Source organism: Amphiprion ocellaris, chromosome 21 (assembly GCF_022539595.1).
Source record: "Amphiprion ocellaris isolate individual 3 ecotype Okinawa chromosome 21, ASM2253959v1, whole genome shotgun sequence".
In the NCBI taxonomy this organism is placed as follows: domain Eukaryota; kingdom Metazoa; phylum Chordata; class Actinopteri; family Pomacentridae; genus Amphiprion; species Amphiprion ocellaris.
The window spans coordinates 26,328,944-26,341,997 of NC_072786.1; the positions used below are offsets into that span (position 1 = coordinate 26,328,944).

The following is a 13,054-nucleotide window of genomic DNA, read 5'->3' on the forward strand; positions in this document are numbered from 1 at the left end:
ACCAAAGGGAAAGACTGTGAACCTGTTGACTTTAAAATAAAATCTAAATTTGGTGTTTTTGATTGGTTGTTTTGTGTCACCATGACAATTTAGTTTCTTTCTGGTCATTGCACATCTTGTTCTGGTCATTTTGTATCATTTTTTAGTCATTTTGTGTGTCTCTGTGGTTGTTTTGTGTCTCTATAGTTCCTTTACATTGGCATTTTTGTTCATTTTGCACATCTTTGTTGTCGTTTTTGTTCTCTTTAAAGACATTTGTCTCTTTTTATAGAAATTTTGTGTCTTTGTATTTGTTTTGTGTCTCTTTAAAGTGATTTAGCAACTCTGTGTCATCACTGTAAGCCTCTTTGTGAACATTTTGTGTCTCGTTCAGGTCATTTTGTGTCTCTTTCATTTAATGTGTAATTTTAGTTGTTTTCCATTTCTTTGTGATTATTTTGCATCTGTCTGTGGTTGTTTGACAACACATTTCAGTTGTTTGAGGTTTATTTGTAGTCATTTAGCATCTCAATTTAGTCATTTTAGATCATTTTATGGATATTTTGCATCTTTTTGTTGTCATTTTGTGTCTGTGGCTGTTTCGTGTATATTTGTGTTCATTTTGTGTCTCTTTTTGCTTTTTTTATGGTTATTCTGTATCTCTTTGTGGTTGTTTTATGTCTCTTTGCGGTCCTTGGGGTCTCATTTTGTGTCTCTGTGGTTATTTCATGTTTCTTTGTGGTCATTTTATGGCTCATTTTGCTTATTTTGTGTCTCCTTGAGATCTTGTCAGAACCTACAACTTTCGTAGCTCAACGTTAACACCATTACGAAGACTGAAAAGCTAAAATTACCACCTATCACACGTTATTTTTCTGTCTTATAAATATATGAATATCAATAACTTCAGGTTTTTATAATTTAGAATGTTTAAATCAATTGTACTCTGAAAATATTTATAATATGAAGGTAAAAATTTGCAATGCTTCATTAAATATACTAAAGTTGCTTATTTTTGTGGTCAATTTGTGTCTCTGAAGTAATTTTATGTCTGTTTGAGGTCATTTTGTGTCTCTGGTATCTCATACAGACTTTCTCAACAGTGTATCTTGAGGCTAAATTTACATTTAGACAAAAGAAAAAGATCTCTCAGTGAAATTACAGTGCTGAAAACAGATGTGTCATGTTTTTGTTGTACTTTTCTGTGACTGTGTTGTTGTGTACCTGTTGGTCTTCCAGATGTGCAGCGTCTCCTCTTCCACGTTGTCGTGTCTTAGCGCCTGTTCGTCCAAGAAGTCAAAGAAGTATTTGACGGCTGGAGGAACGACGGAGCTCGAGCACAGCACACTGCGGAAGAAATCGTCCACGAACTGCTGCAAAGTGCCCTGAAAAACAAACAAACATATGTATACATAAAAATATCTATAAATGTAAAGTGTCAAGTCATTATTTCTACAGCAAATTCAAAACAACTGCTACTACCATGCTTTATACCATGATGCTGCCACCACCATGCTTTATACCATGATGCTGCCACCACCATGCTTCACTTCATGATGCTGCCACCACCATGCTTCACTTCATGATGCCACCACTGTACTTGAATACTTCTTATAAGCACCATAATATGGCAAGTGAAGCACCTCAAAATTATACTTAAATGCTTGATTAAGTGTATGTTGTTACTTTCCACCACTGAAACGTGGTTCACATCTGTACCTTGACAGACAGCAGCCTGGTCAGGTAGATCTCAGTGATGGCTTTGGTCATTGCCTTGTCCTTCATGCTGCCTCTCTTTGACTTCACCTCGTCGATTTCATCTGCCGGCCTCACCAGGTGGAAAGTGTTGTCATCCTCTAGCAGGGCGTTCTCTGCAAGAGAGAGAAAAACCTCCTTTTCAGATGTGGGATATACAAGTTCAAGGTTTTTCATAACTTTTTTTGACATTTATGGAAAGAGACGTGGTGCTCCTAAAATATACGACACCAGATGAGCCAGAGAAAGAGGGTTTCTGCTTACCTGCATTTTCAATTTGCATATAAAACATAAAGAAATTCAAATGTTGCAAAAGATGTGGCTTAGCAGAAAAAGTTGTTGTATTGATAAAAGACAAATGTGACAATATGTAGTGGAAATATATGGACATGAAACATGTGACTAATGCCAAGTTCAGGATACTTCTGTGTCCAATTTTAGTTAATGGACATGAGTCAGGCTGCTAGAAAGCACTTTTACATATACCATGAGGATACAAGAACACTGTCCTAATGAATTCCAGTTTGTCTCAAACACGAGATCTAGTTTGCGGTCATTAAGCACCACAGAAGTCTTTGTCATGGTGCCCCTTTAGCAGCTAAACCCCCATAATGCTCTCTTGCCAACATTAACTGTACTCTGAGTGACGCCTCCTTTGGTCTCTACAGTGATGAACAGTAAGAGGCTCCACCTGGTGGAACAACCAGGAACTGCAGCTGATCTACAACACATTTACTGACATCATCTAAAGAAAACAGGCTTTCTATGTCTTGTGGCGCCTCAGTACATCCTACCCTCTTATACTACATTTACCCTCTAATGCTATGTTTACCATATAATACTACATTTACCCTCTAATGCTACATTTACCCTTTAATGCTACATTTACCTCCTAATACTGCATTTGCCCTCTAACACTACATTTACCATTTATCAGTTGACCTACATATACACTGAATGATTTTAGCAACTTTAATGTACTGGGAAAATGGTATTTGATTGGTATTCCGCATGGGAAGATGCTAAATATTAAATGACCTGGACTAAATCTGGCGCTAGAATCCAAAACTTCCACACTTTTTATTCTTTCGTAAAATTAAGGTTGAACTTTGACGGTTGATGACTTTCATGGCAATATTTTATAGATGAAGTCAAGCTCAGTGTCAAGTCAGAAGCTTCAGAGAAACTAGAATCTATAAGTATTAGTTTAGTTCAGCGTACAAGGCTGTAGTTTCATCCTACCTTTGCCCAGTAAGCCTCCTGTATTTGTGTTTTTCTACTTACTCTCTTCGTGGTTGTCTTGTTGCTGGTGGAAAGACTGTGTGTGCAAAACTCTAGACAGAACCAAGGTGGCATTATCCCGAACCTGCAAGACGAGAAAAGACTGAGATCAGCAAGGGAAGGATGAATAAATTATGATTCTCTGTGGCTGAACTTTGCACTGAGTTGTTAAGGACCTCTCGGTCTCGCAGTTGCTTTCTCAATAAATTATTTTCCTTAAATGTCAGGATGAGTGTTTTAGCTTCTCGTGCAGCGTGAGGACGAGTCTCGAGTAGCTCGACATTTTGTCTGCACTTTTTGGATGTTTCGGTGCAGAACAAAAAGTCTCAACTTGACATAGAAACAAAAAGGATTAAAAACATCCAGCAGCAGAAACATGAACTCCCATCTGTGACGACTCGCTGCGTTAACATGAGGAAAAACCCAAGAGAAACTGCAAAAAGATTCTCTTGACAGGATAAGTAAAATACACCGACTCACTGATCAGCAGACAACTCTGCTAATCCAGAGAGAAAACCAGCTGTCACAGTTTAGTGCAACAAAAGAAACGTGGACGTAAACCAGCAGCTCGTATTGTTGACATCCAGTGACATTTGTGACGGAAAAAAGCTCAGATTGTGGATGGAGAAGATGTCCCAGAATACAACGATATCCGAAATTAAAGCCGCCAGCACCGTTGAATGGGTCCTCGTACAGCCACGTATGTTGGGGTGTGGTGTATGTTGGGATGTTGCAGAAATTTAAAGTTGTGAAGAAAACGATGCAAAAGTGAACTTCTTGAAGTTTCATTTGTCACTAAAAATTTTACTTACTAACTAAACTGATTTGAGTACAAGATGGTCCGACATGACCTTTTTTCAAAATTTAATGAACTGTGGTGGAATGACCCAGCAGTAAAGAATAAAATATCTATATTGTTTGGAGTTACTATTTGGTTTCCAATATTGGTAACACACTTGGAATAACTTACATGCTAATTCCAGGTGTTTGCAAATTTTGTTCAATAAATATTCACAGAAATTCTACTTTTTTCACCCTATTTTTTATGATTTCTGTCATTCTGTGTCATTCTGCACATAAGACATTTCTAAGTTCTCGTCGTGGTTATTCTGTTTCCATAGAGATGCAGAACTTTATATTGCAGTGAAAAATGAACCTACAGTGAGTAAAAATGAGACAGGAGTAAAGAAACACTTAGAAACACAGATGATTAGGAATGTATTTCAAAATATATACGATTACGACTTTTTATTCTGTACCTTTAACAGAACACAGTTACCTTTTTCTTTGCGTCCTAATTATCTAAGTAGTGGTTGATTGTCTATGTTTTATCTGCGTAAAACAAATTTTGTGTTTTGTCTTTAGGAAATAAATGACAGGTAAACATCTGGACTTTGTAATTGGCTTCAAAGTGATGCTTCCAACATGAATCAGCTCAGTGAGTTGTTTTTCTTCCATGTTTTCCCCATTAGATGATGTTTTTTAGGAAATTGTCTCTCGTTTAAATGGACTGTTTAACAGCGCCGGGTGTCCTCTGACTGTAAAACCCCCTCGAGACAAATTCGTCATTCGTGACTTTGGTCTATTTAAATCTCTCCACAGCGTGCCAGGAGAGTAGCACTCAGTATTTAGTGAATAAAGCTTGACTGGCTGAGAACAACACTACAGCGGGAGGCGTGGAATCGATGCGGTCTGCTGTAATTTAAGTCGGAGTGACATCAGGAGATTACAGGATGCTGTCGGTGACGGACGTCCAGCAGAGGAAACTCACGTTGTAATGAGCCAGAGTGTTGAGCCTCTTCCAGCATCCTTCCTTCTGGGATGTGAGGTCGAGGTCGGACAGGATCTGACCCGTGGAGCCGGGACGCCACTCTATGGACAAAAAAAAAAGATGTTAATTTCTATTTTTAACACAATAAAAGGTTGCCTGGATCACAACGGATATAATAGAAGAGAAGGAAAACATGCTACTGTCCATTCCTGCCCCTGTAGTTATTTCCAACATTCAGCCAACGAAACACCTTGATGCATTAAAAAAAAAAAAAAATCATCTGCCTGACTGTGTAGGTCCATTAAAACAGCTCTGAACCATCTAGACCATGAAGGTGTCCAGTGTATCAAGACGTTGGATCGGACTTGTTTAGCCACAGATGCTCAATCAGACTGAGATATGGAGAAATTTGAGGCCAGCATCTTGAACTCTTTGCCATGTTCCTCAAACTACTGTTAAACAATGTTTGCAGTATGGTAAAGAGCAGTATCCTGTTACTGTGAAACAACAAGGAACAGCAGTTACTGGCCGTAACTCCAGCTCTATGAGTACCCAAGAAATACTCAATCGATATTCGCTATGTTAGCCAACACAGTGAATTTTACATTGCTGATGATGTTCCAGAGGGCAGAAAAATGGTGTTTGTTGTCTTCTCCAAGTTTAGCTAATCAACGCCGAGAACTGCACAACTTTCAAGACAACTCAGAAATATCTACCTTTAAGTTAGTACTTTTTTCTCCTTTGTAATCAGCCCTGAAAGAGGTTCTATGGCAGAAGTTGTGGATCTTCAGTTTCCTCTCACGATCAATAAAGTATCTGTTGATCTATCCTTATCTATCTCATTCTACTGCCAACTTCATCCATCCATCCATCCGACATCTTAACCACTTCAACTGGATCCTTCTGATGCAAAACACTGACTCAGTATTAATCAATCAAGAAAGTATCCATTGATTTGTCCTTATCAACTCAACCTACTGCCTTCTCCATCTATCAGTTGTCTTATCCATTGAGTCGCCAGCAACGTTTTCCAGTTCATCTTAAGGAATCCGGTAGTGATCCCAGGCCAGATGATATATACAATTCCTGAAGCGAGTTCAGGTTCAACACCGCGGTCTCCAACCAACTGGACATGTCATGAACTTTAGTATTTTATAAAAAAATATGAGCTTGTGTTTCTTGAATTTCCCTCAAGATCAATCGATCTATCCAACTCATCCATCTCTTCTCCTGGTAAACGACCACAACGTCCACATGATGGAAAAGAACATTCATCAGACCACCTTCTTCCACTGCTTCATGGTCCAGTTCTGGTGTCCACTGTAGAATCCTTTAGTGGTCTACAAATGTCAGCATGGACACTTTTTGAGCTCCAGTAGCTCTTCTATACTTTCCCATGACTCTGATTCATTGTTTGTCCTTTCTTGAGCCACTATTGATGACTTTAGTTTACCAGAAACACAACTCATCAGTCATCTACTGTCACAGTTTGTCAAATCTCTCAGATTCTCATCAACTTCAAGAACCAGCTGCTGCCTGATACCTCCCACCCACTGATAGATGCTGCTTTAATGAAATAAAACATGTTATTCGCTGCAAGTGTCAGTGGTTTTAATGTTGTGGTTGACCGCTGTAAACCAGAGTGTGATTTAGCTGCTGTGAGTTTCTCTCTGGGATTAATGAAGCTTCTCTCTGGCTCTGTGAAGCCTCGGGGTATTTCAGGTTGACCCTGAAATCGATCTGGTTGGGCATCATGAAGGACGCCTCAGTTCTGGACACAAAGACCGGCCTTTTATTACCGAAACACTGCCGCAGCTGATCTCAACATCGCTGCAGAATCACCGTTATTGTTGTAAAATAAGTTGGATTAATGAAGAAAAGAACATTTATGATTCTAATCTGCAGCTGTTTAATATTCAGTCGGCTAGAGGAGGCTTTGCTGCCCGTGTTTTTATTAAATGTCAGTTTCTGAGGCTGGAAATCTCAGACAGAAAATATATTTTGATGCAAGACATACTTACATAACTTACATTTTCCACTCACCTAAGTAAAAAAGTAATAAAATCTGCAGCTCAATCACGACTTTTCCTGCCTCTGCACTTCACTGTTTAATTAAAGGCTGTTGTAGACTTTGTTTATGTCAGTCAGAATTCAAATTACACAAACAATAACCTGGATTATTACATATTGAAGCTAAATATTAATAAACAGAGACACAGATAATTAATATACAGCTTGTTATTACTGCAGAGGTGTTAACAGCTGCTGATCCAGATGTGCAGCTTCAGAGGAAAAGACGTCTCCTTTCACTATAAAGTTCTTAGTACTTTCCATAATTTGTCTCTCATATGCTGTTAAATATTTGTTTTTAATCTGTCTGTTTTTTTCATTTATTCATTAGTAAAAGTATAGAAAAAAAATCATGAATTTACCTAAATTTACAGAAACAAAAAAGTCGAAAAAATTGTAAATACCGGGCAAAAGAAAAATCTGTATTTTTATGAATGGTAATTAGTTCTTTTACAACATTTGACTTTTAAATTACACTATTTTTACTGTATTTATATCAGCCAAATTAACTGACATTTACTGGAATTTTAACAAAAATGATAAACAATTTATAAAATACTATTTTACAGATTTCCTTGTTATGTTAAATTACACATAACTAGTAAAACTAAATTGAAAAAGCATAAATTTACATGTTAAACATAAAAAGTGTCAATAAATTTTTTTTATAAGGAATAATTTGTTCTTTTAATATGTGTCACTATAAAAATCATGCAGATTTTCTTTAATGTGTAAAAGTAAATCAGCAAAAATTATTTTTTTTTAACAAATATTTATCATCATTGGAAGAAAAAGCATATTATTAAAGAAATATTGTAAATTGGTAAATAATTTAAAATTGTTATTTTACAGATTTTCTCCAGATAATATCTAGTAAAATCACAAGAAAAAGCATTAATTCAGATGTTTAAAAACATCAATGTGCTCTTTAACAATGCTTGACTGTAAATTAACACCATTTTACTGCATTTAAATTAAAATTTTACATCTATTTATATCTAAAAATGTCTACATTTTACAGATGTCTGACTGACTGATTGTCTTTATTTAATTAAATTTTTTTTTTTAGTTTTCAAGGCTGTAAAAAAATGTATTTTTCACAGATTTTTGTTTTTCATTTTTACAGCCAAAGACGCAAGAAAATTCTACTTTTAAGACAAATGAGAAACACTTGATTTATCTAATTAAATGCAAATAATTTGACAGACTGATGATGATATAATTGGTAATAAAACCAGTGCATGAACCAGTCTGATAGAAATAGTTTTATTTTTTGCTGGTAAATCTCGCTGTAACCCTGTAGCTGTATATAGTAATAAATATAATGATAATAGTAATATTTTCTTCAGTATTTCTCACCCAGAGCAACACTGTCCACCTTCGGCCTCTGTGAATACGGCAGATTCCTGTAGACCTGATCGATGATCTTCTCTTTCACCTGCAAAAAAATAAAAAATAAAAAAATCCCAATTTCAGCTGCTGAACCTTCTGGAAACACAAAAATCAGATCTCATTCACATTCATCAGCTGCAACATGGGCAGACATAAGAGACAGTTTATGACTGCAAATGATCCTAATCAACGCCGTTTATCTGCAACAGTTTCCTCTGCAGCACGAAACAATCCAAACTATCTGGTGTGAATGTTTTATCAGCTGACGTCTCTTCAGCCACTTTTAGTCAGAATTAAAGAGCAAAAGAAAGAGATTTTTAAAACCCCTCTCTGGTTGTTGATTTAAAATGAGACACTTCAAGGAAAATCATCAAGTCTCCTGTCAAACTAGTGGATAAAAAGATACGAAATGTACATTTATGGGTTTATTTAACCACATTTTGTCTATTTGCATCTGCAGATTTTAATTATTCTAGAAACGAGTTTTCTCTCCACCTCACCAAACTTTATAGTTACATTCACATCTATATTCTGAAGGTTTTCACACTGGAGGGTTCGTTCATATTTCATTCATGGAACATTTTATGCCTGAAAACATGACGGAACTGGATTTTCTTCAGGCTATTGACGGAACTTTCCGATTTATGGAGAAATAAAGAGAGAAAATGCCCCTCAGTGAAAACCTTTTGACGTGTCAATAAAATGAAATTAGAATTTTGAAGCTACAGATTTCTATACAAATTCTGCAAGTTTTGTCACTTTAACATAGAAAATACCTCATTTAGATATTTAAACTTTAAATTTAAGAACACAGACAGAAACAAATGTGATTATAAGTAAATGACTAGAGATGCTTTATAATGAAATTTATAAAAACTTTGACTCAATTAACCTGGAAACTGTAAAAAAAATTATGCTTTTGGAAACTAAAATTTTATTTTAGAGATCTTCCCTATTTAAAAAAATACAGGTAATGACTAATTGAAGAAAAATATTATTTTACATGTTAACCATAAAAAAACAAGCCAAAACTGTAAACAAAATCTGCAATTTTACATTGCTTCTATCTTTTACGTTTGATTTAAAAATTTCACTGTTTTACTGCAGTTAAAAGATAATTTAAATTTTAATTAATTTATTTTTATTATTGCAGATATTTGCCTTTCAAAGAAAAACTAAATTTGGGATTGAAAAATGGCAAATATTTTTTTGCCATTTATTTTTCAGATTTTCTCGATTGTATTGTTGTTGTAGAAAAAATACTAATTTACACGTTCACGAAAACTGTAAATAATGTCCACAATGAAAATCTGTATTTTTTACAATTTTTACATTTGTTCAATCTTTTATATTGTTGAAATTAAAAAAAAAAAAAACTACACTGATTTACTGCAATTAAACCAGAAAAAAAGTATGAATTTACATGGTAACTTTTGCAAGGTTTGACTGTAAAATGACATAAAAACTGATTTAAATCAGCAAAAATATTGTTTCACGAATATTTACTACCATTAAAATAATATTCTATATATTAAGGTTTGAAAAATGGCAAGTAATTTATATCTAATTAGATATCTAATAATATGTATCTAATATCTAAATATTAACCAGTAAAATCACAGAAAAAAGTCTCAATTTACATGCTAAGTTTTGCAATGTTTGACTGTAAAATGACATAAAAAACGATTTAAATCAGCAAAAATATCATGTTACAGGTATTTGCCGTCATTAAAAGAAATTTTTTGTATATTAAGGATTGAAAAATGGCAAATATTTTTTTACAAAATGTTATAGTGCAGATTTTGCTTGATTTGTTAAATTACAGATAAATTACGGCAAAATTGCAGAAAAAAAATATTAGTTTACATGCTGCTGAAAAAACTAGCCAAAGGTTTGTATTTTTACACATAATTATTTTTTTTTATCAGGGTGTGTATCTATATTTTTTGGGACTGTGATTGGATGCGTTGCAGCTTGTGATTTGAAATTAATTTGTTATTTTGCTCATGAGCATAAAAACACCTTATGGATGATTTTCTGCATAGAGAGTCCTTAAAATGGATAAAATCAATTAAGAACGGTATCGGAAACCACAGATAACATTTGCAGTCGACCTGAAGACAATATTCGTCTCCTGAGGTCAAACACTGGTGAATAAACTGAACAGAAAGAAGACAAACCCACCTGAGTGATGGTGTCACAGTTCAACACCTTCACTGGAGTCACATCTGGTCCTTCACCGTGAACCAACACCTGCAGAGTCTGACAACACAAACACACCTGTCAGTCTCAAAGAAGGGCAAAATAACAGAAACAACACTCAGATTACGAAGAAACCAAACAGAAAAGCAGCAAATCTCTAACCTATGAGGGCTTTTTTATGTTGAAATTGGTTTTTCCTCTGTTTATTGCTCATAAATTCTTATAAAAAGACAGTCATCATCATTAAAACCAATTTTCAGAGTTATTTGTGTTGCTACGGATACAAACGGCCGCCAAAAAGGTTCCTATTATACAAACTGTTCACGGTGCAACATCAACTCGATCTCATGACCCGTGTTATAGATCTTTTTGTGACCATTTTTGCTTTCATGTAACCTCCTAATTTGAGATGTTTTAACCCTCCTGTTGTCTTCATTTACAGGCACCAAAAAATATTGTTTCCTTGTCTGAAAAAAATCCAAAAAATCAGCAAAAAAATTCCCCAAATTTCAGAAAATTTACAAAACCTTCAGGAAGAAAATTCCAATAATTCCTTAAAAGTTTCCCTTAAAAGTTTTATTTTAAAAAATCCCCCAAATTTGGCAAGAAAATTCTTGTAAATATTGTCAATAAATGAGTAAGAATCTTCCAAAAAAGTCCTAAAAATATCTAAAGTGATTCCATATATCAGTAAAACTTTTAATATTTTCTTAAGAACATTCACAAAAAATGGTTGATTTTTATGTGAATGTTCTTAAGAAACATTTTTAACATTTCTTTTTGCCACCAAAAAATGTTCAAAGATTTCTCAAAAATGTTGAAAATGTGGACATCAGAAGTTTCACTGTGAAAATATATTTTTCCACATTTTCAAACTTTAAAACAGGTTAATTTGACCTGCAGGACGACGTGAAGGTTAAACTTATTTTGCGTTTTCTTGTAAAATTCAACTCAAAACAAGATAATTTCAAGATTGTTTGACTTAACAAGATATTTCAGATGCATTGTCTTAAAACAAGTCCCTCCATCTGCTGAAATGTCTCTTGTTAAGTGAGTTTATCTTAAATCAAGTGGGATGAGACATTTTGACTAAAAATAAGACAAACAGACTTGGTAAGATTTGGAGTTTTTGCAGTGTGTAACATCCTGAGGAGTTTGAGGGAAAACATTCAAGACAAACAACCCAAACTATGGTGCCATAGCATGTAGTAGCTCCAATGTATCATGCTTTTGGTCACAACACGGTGAAACTGCACTGGTTTCTTGGCCACAACAACCAAAATGTCGCCCTACTCATAAGATTTTCCTCCCTGTGACTTCTTCCTTTTCCCTAAAATGAAATAAAGTTGAAGGACCACAGTTTAGACTGTTTATATAATAATAATCCAGGGAGTGTTACTAGTGTTGCAGGAGCACTGGGAGCAGACTATCACTGCACGTGGATTTAAATCAGGTTATTTTTTGACACAGTCTCGAAGCTTCTCTTGTGTGTTAATATTAGCCAAGAAAGCATCATTAAAGCAGACAGGATTTGAACCTAGAGTTCTTCTGACAGGTGTCACCAGCAAACAGCAGCAGTTCAGGGCTTCAATGAGCTAAAAACAACCATCAGAACCGGCACACAGTCGGTGTTACACCCATTAAAAACTAATGTGGCGCTGTCGGAAACAAAACAACCACAAACACAGCGATCGTCTCCCATCTACAGTGGTGCAGAGACGCTCCACCTCTGCTGGGAAACATCAGAACGCTGCTGAACACAGCTGCTGTTTGTCTGGATGAGGCAGCTGCTCCACTTATCTCAGTGAATGCAGAGGTTCAGACAGCTGACAACCTGCAGCGGTTTACGGTCGTCCATAATGCAGCTCAGGGAACCGTGTTACATAACGGTGTTGGGGAAACACAACATTCCTGCAGTGACTTTTTAGAGCAGGGGTGTCAAACATGCGGCCCGCGGGCCAAAACCGGCCCTCCAGAGGGTCTGATCCGGCCCTCAAAGTGGAAAAATTCCAGAGCAGACATTAACTGTAAATTAGAAAAACTATAAATTTAAAATAATTTCTAGACCATGACAAGTTGTTTTGACAATAAAGTAAAATACTAGATTGTTCATTGTTCTTCTGTCATTGTGTGTCTCATTTTTGTAATATTTTGTCTTCTTGTTGTTTGTCTTTTTTTGTCTGATTTTAGTCGTTTGTCTCATGTTTTTGTTGTTTTGTTTGTCGTTTTGTGCTTTTTTTGTCTCGCTTGCGTTTGCCTATTTTTGGTCGTTTTGTTTTGCGCTTTTGTCATTTCTTGTCTCGTTTGTGTCATTTGTCCATTTTTTTGTCGCTTTGTAACTTTTTGGTGTCTTTTTTGTTTTATTTTGTGTCAATTTTTTTTGTCATTTTGTTTCTCGCTTTTGTCGTTTTGTGTCTCGTTTTTGTAATATTTAATAATATGTAATTTTACTTTTCTATTTTCTGTCAGACAGCAGAACGAGGATGAAACTGACTGAAACTCAGAAATTCTGAGCTAAAGTACTGATTTTATAATGTTGTCTGAGTTAACAAAAACTGAGCTTTACGTGTCAAACGACCCTCAGAGACAAAGTTAGAAGCACGT

General features: G+C 35.3%; 1 protein-coding gene across 3 annotated transcripts in view; it reads right to left on the reverse strand.

Annotated features, from left to right (window-relative positions):
- Positions 1–13,054, reverse strand: part of LOC111581796 (plexin-B2-like) — a 272,748-nt gene that overhangs the window by 14,431 nt on the left and 245,263 nt on the right. For all 3 annotated transcript variants that reach the window (XM_055006285.1, XM_055006284.1, XM_055006283.1), the window contains 6 exons: positions 10,433–10,510; positions 8,216–8,294; positions 4,787–4,887; positions 3,019–3,100; positions 1,699–1,850; positions 1,204–1,364 (listed from right to left, as the gene is read on the reverse strand). In XM_055006285.1, coding sequence (XP_054862260.1) covers positions 1,204–1,364; positions 1,699–1,850; positions 3,019–3,100; positions 4,787–4,887; positions 8,216–8,294; positions 10,433–10,510 — 653 coding nt within the window. The remainder of the gene's footprint in view (positions 1–1,203; positions 1,365–1,698; positions 1,851–3,018; positions 3,101–4,786; positions 4,888–8,215; positions 8,295–10,432; positions 10,511–13,054) is intronic.